We start from the raw sequence: 13,742 nt of genomic DNA, 5'->3' as shown, positions 1-13,742 counted from the left end.
GCTACTTCCCAGTTTTTTAAGAAGTAGCTCAGCTTATTTCATAAGTTGGGGAAAGCTTTGTGCTACTGGCTCAAAGAAATGCTGTGTGTGCGCTCAATAGCATGGGAAGGGAAAGATATGGATTGAGCTCTTAACAGGTTTTTTTAAAAAAACATTTAGTTTTTATTATTTTGGGACTATTTTATGGAGAAACTGTATGTGGCTTGTGAATTGTATTGTATTGTAATGTTTTGTTTCAAACGCTAATGTTGCACACTTCTTGGAGTTTTTGCAGAAGAGATCAATAAAGAAATCAGCACCAAATAACATAACTAATTATGGGGATAGGTTTACCTTTTTTGTTTTAAAAAGGAAAAGGTAGTTGGATTCCGCCCCCCCCCCCCCCCCCCCGGTTCAGGATTCTGATATTTTTTTTAGCAGAGTGTAAATACAGTCCTATGACCTTTCTGTAGAATGAATCATGTAATGGTTTATTTATAAACAGTTCAGATATATTTGCCTTGTGGAAATGATTTCAGACCTCGGCCAGACTGCCTTTCTATTGTGCTAAACGTAAGAATACATCACCTAGTCCTTGCTAGAGAGAATGTGCTACTCCAGTTAATGCTTTACATACGTGAGTAACACTGTGTTGTTAGAAAGGAAAGGAAAAACTGTGTTGATAGCCGAAAGAGTGAAGCAGAATGGTGTTGTAGCAATACAGTAAACTATGTTTATGATAATACTTTTTCTTTGGAAAAGTCCATTCTCATCCAGCATTCCATTTCCACAGCGGCCAATTGTGAAGGCTTCTGGAAAGTCCACAAAGAGGACCACAGCACTCTCCTGCTTGTAATACTGGGATGAGTCTGATACTGATAGCTGGCCGAGTCAGCACGATGCAGATGGATGATTTGCCGGGGAACTGGGGAAAGGTCTCTAGTGAGATGGGGAGGTCTTTGCCAGACTTGGGGGTGCCTGATAATGAGGCTCCTGGGGAGTGGGGTGGGGGCCCTCAGCCTGCTTTCCCACCTCACCCTTGTCTATGGTGAGAGCCACAAGCCCCTCCTTCCTCTTCAGACTTGCACCACAGTACAGCTGCGTGGTATATCGATATATGTCCAAAACCAGCTTGAAGTTTACATCATGATACCGGCAGTGGTGGAGGAAGAGGAGTGCAGGGGGAACGCACCGCCCCCGGCAGCGCGATCACGGTGGGGTGCCAACATGGCTGCCCCCTGCCCGTGCTGGGCACCATGCCCCCTCAGGCGGAGTGCCATGCCCCCAGTACACATGCCACACCCCCAGGGCAGGGGCCTGCTCTCCGCCACTGGATACCAGTTTCATAATTTTTGACCTGGCAATATATGATGATATGTGCTATGCAGAAATCACAACGTGGGGAAAACCGTGAAGCCCAAATTTCTCTCTCTCGATTCCTACAGCCCCTCTTAACTCTGTCAGATCAGCTCTCCCCTGGCTTATGCAAGGGGGGCAGCGAATCGCAAGAGCAGGCACTGGCAAAAATCACGATGCGGGGGAAACCCGCGAAGCCAGCCAATGCCTTTACATAGCTCCATCTTTATTTCAGACATTGTGGTATATTGATATATTGCGATGTTTAGCTGGTGATTTGGTATAGGGCAATGTTGAAAACCAGATATCGCCCAGCCCTGCTCCACAGTGCCTTTTGCATTGCCCCTGCCCCTGGAGTCATCAGGAGCTGGGTCCGTCTAGTCCAGTAGGAAGAATGCTGTTTCCCTCATGTCCTTTCTTCCAGGCTTCTCATAGATCTGGTTGGCCACTGGAAGAACAGGATGCTGGACTTAGAGGGGCCGTTGTTCTTACACAGAGCAGATCTGGGGAGAGTGTGGGGGCACACGGAGAGAAGAGAGAGGGGAAGTTCTGTTGCGCAAATGGAAATTCTTTTGCTAGTGGATCTGTTTTGTTGGCTACCGGCCCCATGTGTCTGGATACGCTTGTTGAAATAGGAAAGTTTTCAGCCAGCGTCAAAGAAGCACAGCGAAGGCAACTGCCCCATGCCATTAGATGCGGAGTTCCAGAAGGAGTGACTCCTCACGAATGAGGAGCATGAATATTGTGTGGCGCCTGGAAAACTTCAAGTGCCGCTAGTCAGATCAGAGGACGACACCCGCCTTCATTGTCTGGCCCTCTGAGCTGAATGTTATTTCCAGGGGCCTGAAGTACACATTGTTGATGCAATTGTACCAAATCCATGGGATGCTAGAGCAATTGCTGAGCGTATATCGCCTTAGAATCATAGAATTGTAGAGTTGGAAGGGACCCTGAGGGTCATCTAGTCCAACCCCCTGCAATGCAGGAATATGCAGCTGTCCCATGCAGGGGTCGAACCTGCAACCTTGGCATTATCAGCACCATTCTCTAACCAACTGAGCTATTCAGGCTTGACTGCCTTTACAATAAGACTGGCAAGCCCATAAAAGCTGATCATTTGCACCAATATATAGAAACAGTACTCTGCCGCCTGCCCCACCCCCAGTTTAAAAATGGACCCAAGTAGCAGCATCAGATTATATATGGTCCAGAGATTTACCCTGAGTAACTGCCTACGCCTTGTTTATATTGGCCACTGTACCTTTCCTATATAGTTTGGATGAAGCCTCTGCCAAGATGGGTTAAGCAGCAGTAACAAGGGGCAAATGCCAACTGCTGCCGTGGGCTCTTATGTAATTACCCGGGTGCCCTGGCAGCTTTGGCATGCTATACAAGTCGGATCAGGTGCAAAAAAATTCATCCCAGGTTTCTGAAACTCTCTAGGCTTTAGGGAGTCGCCCTTGTGCATCGCATAGCCTCTTTTGTCAAGCTGAGCTGCAGCGCTGTCCTTGGTGTTAATAAGGCTGGCGCATCTGGAGAACCCCTTGGGGTAGAGTGGGAGGGAGAGAGAGAGAGAGCTATTGCTTGGGGAGTCGCCTGTGTATCCTTACTCATAGCTTGATGCAGAATATAGAACAGATGTGGGAGAAAGGGAGTGGAAAACTTCTGGCAAAAGAGCTGCTCTTCCATTAAAGCTTGTATTCCTAAGACTCAAGGCTTGAGACAGGGAGTGTGTGTGTGTCTGTGCTGCCTGCAGAACTCCACCCCTTTTTCTCTCCCCTTCCTGAACCATTTAGTATGTTTCTCCCCCACAAGCTTGACCATCTCACTTGCTTGCTTCTGCCTGTAGGTGATTCAATCTAATAGTGGGTTCGGGGGGGGGGGTGTCAAATTTGGAGCAGAACAGGGCCATTCAAAATGAAGGTTCGATAGCTATGCAAAATTCTGTAAGCTTGTAAATTAAAAGATGCTGTATATGCTTTTCTGAAAACCCCTGAAACTGTCTGTCATGAACCTTTTGCTTACAGAATGCTGGTAGCGATTGAGCATTTGGTGGGAGGGAGGGAGGGAGGGAGGGAGGGAGGGAGGGAGGAAGAGAATAAAAAGGTCTAAAGAAACCAGGTCAGGTAAATTGTGGGAGTCTTATTGATTAAATTTACGGTTAAGAGCAGGAGGGGGAGAAGCCTAAAAAGTGGGAGACTAAGGTTGGGGGAGGATGTGTGCCGTGAGCTTTAAGAAGCTCCCTCATACACACTCATTCCACAGTTATGTTTCAAGAAGAGGGGCGTGAAAACACATTTTCCCCACTCTCCAGAATTGCATGTCTCCCCCAATCGTCCCCACTACATAGGGCTCATGTTTGGAGCTGGAAGCCTCCTAGTGCTGTATTACCTAGCAAGGGGAGGTCATGGGGAGTGGTCCTTTTACCCTCCCTCCTCCTCAAACTCCTCCAAAAGGTCTGAACAGCACTCCGAGATTACTGTTCCAGGTTGTTTGGAGTCCTCTTAGACGACTGGATGCACTACAACATTATGTTGCAGGTCCTGCTAGTCACTTATGAGATTTATATAGCCCCAGTGCCCAGTCCTTGGGCAGCGGCTCTAACTAATCATTTATTGCTGCTTTCTGTTCCCAGTCCTTTAGCCAGTTGCCAGTCAATGAAAGCACATTTCCTCTTATCCCTTGACTGCTAAGTTTACACATAGCCTTTGTGGAGGGATGTTTTGGAAGTCCAAAGTTCCTGGGTTACTCGCATCTGGCATGCTTTAATAACTCAAAATGTGGACGTGGCAGAACTTAACCTTTGAAGAAGCCATGCTGATTCTTCCTGAGAAGGCTTGTCCTTCTGTGTGTTCAGTCATTCTAGACGCCTAGTTTACTTTTGTTTTGTTTTCATTCACCAGTTTTGTGTTTCTTTCTAGTTACAGGGATGCTGAAAAGAACTTCCACAATCTCTCCAACCGGTGCTCCTATGCAGACCGCCCTGGCAACGACGAAACTGAAGATGTCTCAGGAATCCTCCAGTGTACAGCAAATATACTCGGTACCGTGTACATTTGTGTCATTAGCAGAAGACGTTTTTCAGAGTTTCCCTTCTTGTTTTCTGAGCTTTCCCGTCCATGGAGGCCCATTCTTCAGAGTTCAGCTTGGTAATGCCGAGGTTGCTTCCATGCAGCTATAATCATTGCCTTATAGTCAACATTATGTTCCCAACTGTTAGCTAGATTCCTCTCGGAATTGGGGCAGAAAAGCAGCTGCCCTCCTCAGTTGTCATCTCCCCACATTTCAAAGTATACCAACATATTTGACCCCACTAATAAAATCCCAAGCCTGATGTCCAAATATCTACTGGGTCCTGATGCATATAGACACCCCCCATTGGAGTAAGAGCTCTTGATTGGTAAAGGATGCTATCTGAGCATTCCCCACTTTGTACATGGTGTACATGCCATGGCTTTGCAGAGAATGCAACAGCCTCAGCTTATGCTTTGGGGCTCTATATTGCATTGCTGGATCAGGGCATAGCTGCCCACTCTTTTTTCCTGCTGACAAGCGGCAAAGCCTTGGATAGATTATTTAGTTTCTTGGATGCTATCTACTGCTTTTAAATGGTGTTGCTCATTGTCAATAAGTTGTGGGTCAGATAATAGGTGAGCTTATCTCAAAAAGCTCCTTCAGATTCTTATACATGTGCTCTAAATATTCTAGGGCTGGAAGAATTTTGCTTCTCCTTGATGAAATGTTCATAGTTAGAAGCTATGGGATTTTGCTACTGTGGGTGGTGGAAAGCTCACTCCCACTCCATCCTAACTGTGCTCTGTCGGTCCTTGTTGTCTGTCTTCCATTCTGCATGATTAGAGGCCTTTTCAAGTGTTCCCCTCTCTAGTTCTGTAAGCAGGCCTTCCTGCTTTTGCCTTCCAGGCACCCTATTTTTGCGCTTCACTTTGAGTGTGGCTCCTTCTTCACCTGGGTGTCTCTTGGCCCTTTTCCTTCCTCTTTTATTGCCCTCTCCAGTGCCTATACTTTTCTTCTCCCAAACTGCAGAGTCTCTGCTCTCTAGATGCCACAACGACCTCTAGAGGGCCACAGGTTCCTCACCCCTACTCTTCTGAGAGAGAAATTCCTGGCAGGTTTCTCATTTAGTGCCTTTCCAGGAATTTGCAAGCAGCTAAAACATCTCTCCCCACCCCCTCTGCAATTGTGTTTTGCGATTCTCACACTTTAATATTATAGTGTGTTGAAAGCTGTGCAAGGAAATTCTCACTCTTTGCTAATATCTCTGCCTCTTGCATGTGCATTTTTAAGGGTGCGAAGTTAACCACCAGATAGCTCCCCACCCCAAGTTGTGTCTTGCAAAGACCCTTGAAGATTTCTATCATGTGTTTGTGCCTTAGGAGCTGGCCTGTTCTATTTCACAGCCCATGTTTTCCAATCCTGCCCATAGGGTGTTGTCACTGTGGCAGCTCGCTGGAAAAGATTAACTGGGCTGAGTCATGAGATTTATTGGAAAAAAAAAATCTTATGTAAAGGAACAGGTGTGGGGGAAAGTCTCCAGCAACATTTCCACATGTATGGATCTCTTTCTCCATAGCTTGCAGCTGGAGTCAATCCCATGCACAAGTTCTGGATTAGGAAACATGGGCAGGGATGAGATAGAAATATTTGACTACGGGGATATTAAACTACTATGTTAGATTACAAAAAAAAATATTTGTTTATTAAATACATTTCCTGCACTTCCTCCAAAAGTACCCTAGGGCAGCAGCGCATGAACGAGAAAACAATAGAACTTCTAAAAACAATTCCAGTACAGGTTGCAGGCTGAGATATAATTGCAGTAACAGGCATTCCTGGTCCAGGGGAGACGTACTTTTGACTTCCTGCAAACTGGTGTTTTGTTAAATCAGGAACCAGCTTTGTGAAAGCATGCTGCTACCCTTTCCCTTCCCAATGTTAAGCATGGTTTCACTTTCTTTGTGCTATGTTTGAAGTGGGGGTGGTCAGGCTTGGACACCTTGATTCTTCCATGTGTTTTAAAATCTATTTAAGAAATTTATATCCCATAATTTCCACCGTTATGGTCTCTGAAGGCTTAACAGCATGAAAACGTAATTAAAAATACCCACAACAACAGATTAAAGCAAAGCAACCTTAAAAACCAAAACCAGCAAGATGCTTCCTTGAAAGCAGCTAAAAGCAGGTTGATTTATTATTATGAAAAGTTCTAGTCAATAGGGTAGAGTTAACCTGACATCTAAAGATAAAAAAGGACGTTTTTAGGAGCCTGTGGGGGGAGGGAGTTCTATAACTCATAGACCACCACAGAAAAGTCACCCAGTAATCATAGAAGGGCCTATGGAAGTAATAGCCTCCAGTTAACATTGGACTCCAACTCCCATCAGCCCTATCCCATCAGCATGGCCAATTGTCACAGATGATGGAGGTTGTAGTCCAGCAACATCTGGAGGGGGGACCACTTTGGCCTTCCCATTATATATATACCTTACTCGACGGGCTGGTTTGTATAGGGCAGGGTTTCCCAAACTTGGGTCTCCAGCTGTTTTTGGACTACCGTTCCCATCATCCCTGACCACTGTTCCTGCTACCTAGGGATGATGGGAGTTGTAGTCCAAAAACAGCTAGAGACCCAAGTTTGGGAAACCCTGGTAGAGGAGAAGGCAGTGCACTTTTTAACGACTGGGGGATAGCTTTGCTGCAAGGCCTTATGAAGCCATTAACGCTGTAAGTGTTGAGCTTCATTTGGGGTCTGCATTGAGATTATAATCTTTTTCTCCCTGCGGATATGGATAAATAATTCCCACCCTCCCACATCAACCCTACCCTATTGTTTCTTGCCTGCGGGCATGAAACTTTTTAATCGCACTCCTCTCCCAAGTTCAGAAGACAATGCGCCATCCAGATTGTGCAACATTTCTTACTTCTCCATTGGGATTCCATTGATATCATTGGGGCTGCTGAATATTTATACCAAGTAGCTAATTCATGCCCTTAGGAAATAAATATTCTGGTATAAACGGATGACGTGGTCTTTTGCTGTTGTTTTCATTCTTGGATAATTATTTGTTAACGTTTTATTTAGGGAGATTCTGGAGGGGTGTGTGTGTGTGTGGAGAAGTTGTGGTTGGTTCTGCAAGCTTTCTGCATGGTGTTCTCTCAGCGTGGAGAGAATACCAGCAGGTTGCATATGAAAACTGCAACCTGTTACGTAAACATGTAGCACAGGGGATTCTTAAATCAGAGCCAATGCATTGCCAGACATAGTTCTGCCTGCTACCCCTCTCAAGTCCCGTCCACATCATGAAGTCAGGGCAGAGTTATGCCTGGTGATGAGTGATGCTCTCAGGTACTGTGTGGAAGTCTGGGAGATCAGCAGCAGATGGGACCAGAGCCAATGATAGGCAGAGCCAACTAACTTAGGTGTTTTCCCCATCATCTTACGGGCCATAGCTCAGTGGTAGATCATCCGTCTTGCATGCAGAAGGCCCCAGGTGTAAGCTGTGGGAATTTGCACTTGCAAGGACAATGCCTCCTGATTGCCAGAAGACAAGAAAGAGAGAGAGACATTCTTAGCAGATTGGCGGATGTTCCTAACTTACGCAAATAAGTCTACCAATGAAAGACCTGTGCTAGTCACCTTTGAATGCATGGCTGCATAATTGTGTGGCTATGAATAACAACAACAACAACAATTTATTATTTATACCCCGCCCATCTGGCTGGGCTTCCCCAGCCACTCTGGGCGGCTTCCAACAAAATATTAAAATACCGTAGTACATCAAACATTAAAAGCTTTCCTAAACAGGGCTGCCTTCAGATGTCTTCTAAAAGTCTGGTAGTTGTTGTTCTCTTTGACATCTGATGGGAGGGCGTTCCACAGGGCGGGTTGCCACTACCAAGAAGGTCCTCTGCCTGGTCCCCTGCATCTTGGCTTCTCGCAGTGAGGGACCCGCCAGAAGGCCCTCGGCGCTGGACCTCAGTGTCCGAGTAGAACGATGGGGGTGGAGATGCTCCTTCAGATATACTGGGCTGAGGCTGTTTAGGGCTTTAAAGGTCAGCACCAACACTTTGAATTGTGCTTGGAAACGTAAGACTTGGTTAATGTAAATGCCCCCCCCCCACGTTTTCCTCCAAAATGCTAGTCCATTGAGCTTAGTACTGTCTACACTGATTGGCAACAGCTCTCCAGGGTTTCAGACATTGAGTATTTCTAAGGCCTACCTGGAGCTGCCAGGGATTGAACCCTTCTGCATGCAAAGGAATGGCTTTATCTCTGAGCCTATGCTCCTTCCTCAAGGCCACTGAGGGCCGGTGCTGTTTGGCAGGTAGTTTTATTTTTTTCCTGAACCTGGATATCCTTGCTAAGTGAAAGGAAGGCTGGCATTAGCAGAGAGTGGGAGGGACGGTCTCCATGGAGACTGGACCTTTGGAAACCCTTCTCAACATTCCTTGCCCTGTTAGGCAAGAAGCTGCCTGCAGAATACTTGCAAATGTCAAAGCCATTGCTAGAAAGATATTTGGTGGTTCCTAGGAAACTTCAGTTTCCCATATTACTTTTCCCCTTCTTGCCGCTTCTGAGCACAGAAGACGCTGTTCAGCCTAAGAGATAACAGCGACCGGAGGGTCAAATGCTCAACAGAGCCACTCCTCAGACTGCAAATGACAAAGCAGTCATCTTAAAGCAGGTTGTCCTTTAGCAGTCACCTTTTAAGGTAATAGCCTACCCAAGCCAGACAACATTTGGTGCACGTTGTCATTCAGTGGTCTCTTATTTGACAGTGTCAGCTCTTGCTATTCCAAACCTTTTCTTAATCATAAGCATGAGCTTCTGTGACAAGAGCTTGAAAAGGTTGCATACATTTTTGTTTTAAATTATAGCTTGCTGGTACTGTCGTCTATCTAATCACTATCTTCCTGGCGTGTCTTTCAGGTGGGTAGTGCTTGAGGACAGTGTTCTCAGTTCTCTGAGCATTACAGGAGGAGAAGGGTGGTGGGTAGGAGATTTCATCTCCTTCATTGGTCCTCTAGCAATTGGTATGTAACCATAGCTCAGTCTGAGGTCCACCTCACAGACAAAGACAATAGACTGGAGGTCAGCTCATCAAGTCTGGCCTCCTATGGAGTACTGCCTGACTTCCCAAATTGCTAACTTACAGTGCAATCCTAACCATGTCTACTCAGTCCTATTGAATTCAGTGGGGCATATTCCCAGGTTAAGTGGGTTTAGGATTGTGGCTCTGGTAAAGAGAGAGAGATATGTGAAGGGCGTTGTGTCTGTGATAACAAAATGTGCAATCAGTTTACTTTCTGGTCAGGTCCAGCCCTACCAATAGCAGGGTGAGTCAGTCGCCTTGTGTGACAGGAATTAGAGGGCACCAGTGGTAGCCCTCCTAGGTTTCTGTGTGCCACAAATCTCTAGCTGTCTGTGCCACAGGCCTGCCATACATCTCTTAAACTAGCCTCTTGCTCTCTGGTGCATTGAAGTCATATTCAAATGCCAGTCCAGTCAGCTTCTGTACATGGAATGTGGGCATCTTGTCCTTCACCTCAGGCAGCAAAATGTACTGGGCCTGGCCCAGTTGGAGGGATAAGGAATTCAGGCCTTGGTCCTCTGGCCCTTTCCATTTGCAGAACCTAAAAAGAGCATAGTCTCCAACCAACCATTAAAACCACATTCTTCAATAAGTGGCCATAGGTCTCATCACTCCTGCCAAACTTGACTTAGTAGCCTCCTGAATTGGCCCACTTCCCGTCCCCCAATGCCACTGCTGTGCAACAGTGGTCCCTTGCTGATATGTGCTATCCGTTGCTGTGCAGGCTTGAAGTTTGAAGAACTGCAGGAGAAATTTGGGGCCGAATTCTTCAACATCTGCTTTGACGAGAACGAGCGGGTCCTCCGAGCCGTGGGTGGCACCTTGCAAGATTTCTTCAATGGCTTTGACGCTTTGCTGGAGCACATCAGGACTTCGTTTGGAAGGCAGGCCGCTTCGGAATCCCCTTCTTTCCTATGCAAAGAGCTCCCTGAAGGCAACCTGATGCTCCACTACTTCCACCCTCATCAGATTGTTGGTTTCGCCATGGTGGGTATGGTCAAGGCGGCGGCCAGGAAAATCTACCAACTGGAAGTCGAAGTGGAGCCGATTGCAAACGACAAGTTGTGCCCCGAGGACTCGAACCCGGGCAACTGCAGCTGCCTCACTTTCGTCATCAAAGAGCGCGAAAATGCAAACATCACAAAAGCACTTCCTCTAGGCACTTCCCAGTCCCCCTCGGACCTGAGGATAAGCATCAGCAACTTCTGCCGCGCTTTCCCCTTCCACCTGATGTTTGATCCCAGCATGCTAGTGCTGCAGCTAGGGGAAGGGCTTCGCAAGCAGCTCCGATGCGATGCTCACAAGACGCTGAGGTTCCAAGACTGTTTCGAGATCGTTTCCCCAAAGATCGGCGCCACGTTTGAGCGAGTCCTCCTGAGGCTGTCGACACCCTTCGTGATCCGAACCAAACTTGAAGCGTCTGGCTCTGAAAATAAAGACAAGGTAATAACGTTACATTTAGCCTGCTTAAAAAAAAGGTTTGTTGGCAGATCAAGGAGTCTTCTAGCAAGCACGATCCGTAAAACTGAGGGGGAAACATCATTTCGTAAGGGCCAAATTAGACAAAACATTGGGCGATCTGTGGATCTCATAATGATCCCCTGGGGTGATAGGCACTGTTCTCTGCTTTACACTGCTGGAGTCGTTTTACGGAGTATTACTTCTCCTCCCGTCTCCTCCTTCTGGTACTTTCCCTCACCTAAATAGTTTAAATACGAACAAATTAATTTTCACTGATGAAAGGCTTTTAATAAATTGCTTCACTCAGGAGATCTTTTAAAATCCATATGTATTTTTTCACCTTATGAAATCAACAGGTTTGATGCTAGCCAAGTCATTTAATATCATAACTCATAGCCCTGAATTGTTGGTTGTTTGTTTGTTGTTTTGTTTTGTCCCATTTAAAATTCAAATGGAATGGCCTGAAGGTTATTGGACCATGAGGGACATCTGCCAGGTATAATTTCGGGGCTCTAATTCTTCCTTCATTCATAATCACTGAACAACGACGACAACAACAACAAACTTGACACTTGGCTGTTGTCTGCAGCCTTTGTATAAAAATCCCAGATTCAAATTCTGGATGTTTTGTCCCTTCCTACTCCCCCCCAATATTCCTCACGCTTAGTTGTCAAAACTTGTTTAGACTCTGATGGTTTCCAAAATGAATTACGTTGGCTAATTTGACAGCTGTCAGTGGCTGTAAATGAGAAAAGTGAAAGAATAGATGGCAACGTGGTTTTTTAAAATAAAAAAAATCACCCAACACACTAATGGTTGTGCTTCATTGAACTTTAATAGCATCTTGGATAGCCACTTAGCATTTTTAATTAGGGATATGCAAAGCTTTCCCTATTAATTCCAATGATGCTGAACGTTGCCTGTTGTTTGGATTTACTTGGGAAAGCAGGTATATGTTTTTCACAAGGGAACAAGTTTTTTTAATCATTAGTTTGCATGTTACTTTGCATCCTAGCATGAGTGCCCATTGGAGGAAAAAGGTGGGAGAATAATGCAATTAAAAGTTTCCCCATTCAAAGTAAGAACTGACTTGCTTTCACTTATGTTCTGGTGTAATGTCAACTGATTTCTTTGCTTATTGTCATTCCCTATTGATGTCTTGCATGTCTTGCTGCTTCACAAAAGACATGCCTATTGCACACCCTTCTCTGTTGCCTGTAATTGGAAGCTGTTGTGAAATATCCAGTGGAAAGTTAATATTTCTTTGCAACTTTATAATTACTATTAAAAGGATCTACAATTACTATTTAAAGGATCTACAAATAAGAGTTCAGAAACTCTTTATCTGCAGTAAGGTAAAGGTAAAGGTACCCCTGCCCGTACGGGCCAGTCTTGACAGACTCTAGGGTTGTGCGCCCATCTCACTCAAGAGGCCAAGGGCCAGCGCTGTCCGAAGACACTTCCGGGTCACGTGGCCAGCGTCACATCACTGCTCTGGCGAGCCAGAGCCGCACACGGAAACACCGTTTACCTTCCCGCTAGTAAGCGGTCCCTATTTATCTACTTGCACCCAGGGGTGCTTTTGAACTGCTAGGTTGGCAGGCGCTGGGACCGAACAGCGGGAGCGCACCCCGCCGTGGGGATTCGAACCGCCGACTTTTCAATCGGCAAGCCCTAGGCACTGAGGCTTTAACCCACAGCACCACCCGCGTCCCTCTTTATCTGCAGTACTTTTCTGCAAAGATGCAGTTACAGCTTCTGAATACAGAGATTGCAAAAAAATAATAATCCATTCCTGTTTTCATTAGTTTTTTTTTTTGAGGTATATCAATAAAAACATTATTGTTATTTGCAGACTTTTGTGATTAAATAGTGCATAACAACAACCTCAGATCGACGAGATTGATCTGTTCTTTGTTGATCAACTTAGGACCCGAGCACCCAAAAATGAAGTGAAATGCAGAAAGAAGTATATTTGGAGCAAATCATGCCTTTACCTTCCTGGGTTTAGAATTGATAAAAGTTATATATTCACTCATGGCCTGGTTCGAAAATCTGAAGTAGCAAAAAACCAAGACCTTCGTTTGTATATATTTCTATTTTGTATGTATATATTTCTATTTTGTATGTATATATTTCTATATTTTTGTATGTATATATTTCTATTTTGTTTGGCTTTTCTTTTCTTTTCTTTTGCCATCTGAAGCTAAGAAATAAGGTGCAAAGGCTGGAGAGGAAGAAACTTATTGCCATATTTCCTCCTATTAACTACTGGCCCGTTAGGGCTTCTGGGGAGGGATATGATGTCATTTCCTTTTCTTTTTCTGGGATGTTGTATATTCAAAAGGAAACTGAAATTACATTGCTTTCCTTCCCAGGAACAGTTGAGGTTTCAGTTGGCTGCAGCAGAGACAATTTTAGGGTGGTGCAACCACTGTGGTTGCAGGGGGCACCAAAACAAAGCTGTAGAGGTAGCATTGAGAGGCAGGAGGTGCCCAATTTTAGCGTCACACAGGTTGTCACTGAAATTTGAGAGCCCAAAGTCCGCCATTGTGCACAGCAGCAGTGAACCTAAACTTGCAGTTAGGGATGTGGGAGAAATTAGATTTTGTTTGCATTTCAATGAGAAGCTACCTAATTCACACTTCCCGAAGCAACATGCACACAGAAACACAATTATCCTTTGAAGAATTCAAGCGTCTCTGAATTGTGCAATGCAAGTCTCCAAACAAATGTAACATGCCCTGGGACGTGAGGATGAAGGGTGGGTAAATATTATTATGACTATTAATGACAACAACTACCGGTGTGCAAATATTGCATTGTATTGGGGGA

At 45.4% G+C, this 13,742-nt stretch overlaps 2 protein-coding genes across 2 annotated transcripts in view; one reads left to right on the top strand and one right to left on the bottom strand.

The window, feature by feature from the left end:
* AASDHPPT (aminoadipate-semialdehyde dehydrogenase-phosphopantetheinyl transferase) overlaps window positions 1–13,742 on the bottom strand; it is a 536,215-nt gene that overhangs the window by 274,743 nt on the left and 247,730 nt on the right. The gene's annotated exons all lie outside the window — the stretch shown is intronic.
* GUCY1A2 (guanylate cyclase 1 soluble subunit alpha 2) overlaps window positions 1–13,742 on the top strand; it is a 150,435-nt gene that overhangs the window by 18,547 nt on the left and 118,146 nt on the right. Inside the window, exons 3-4 of the mRNA XM_083436409.1 lie at window positions 4,257–4,378; window positions 10,171–10,889. Coding sequence (XP_083292535.1) covers window positions 4,257–4,378; window positions 10,171–10,889 — 841 coding nt within the window. The remainder of the gene's footprint in view (window positions 1–4,256; window positions 4,379–10,170; window positions 10,890–13,742) is intronic.

This window comes from Podarcis tiliguerta, assembly GCF_965153285.1.
Source record: "Podarcis tiliguerta genome assembly, chromosome: 4".
Taxonomy (NCBI): domain Eukaryota; kingdom Metazoa; phylum Chordata; class Lepidosauria; order Squamata; family Lacertidae; genus Podarcis; species Podarcis tiliguerta.
This window is presented reverse-complemented; position numbering and strand designations above follow the sequence as displayed.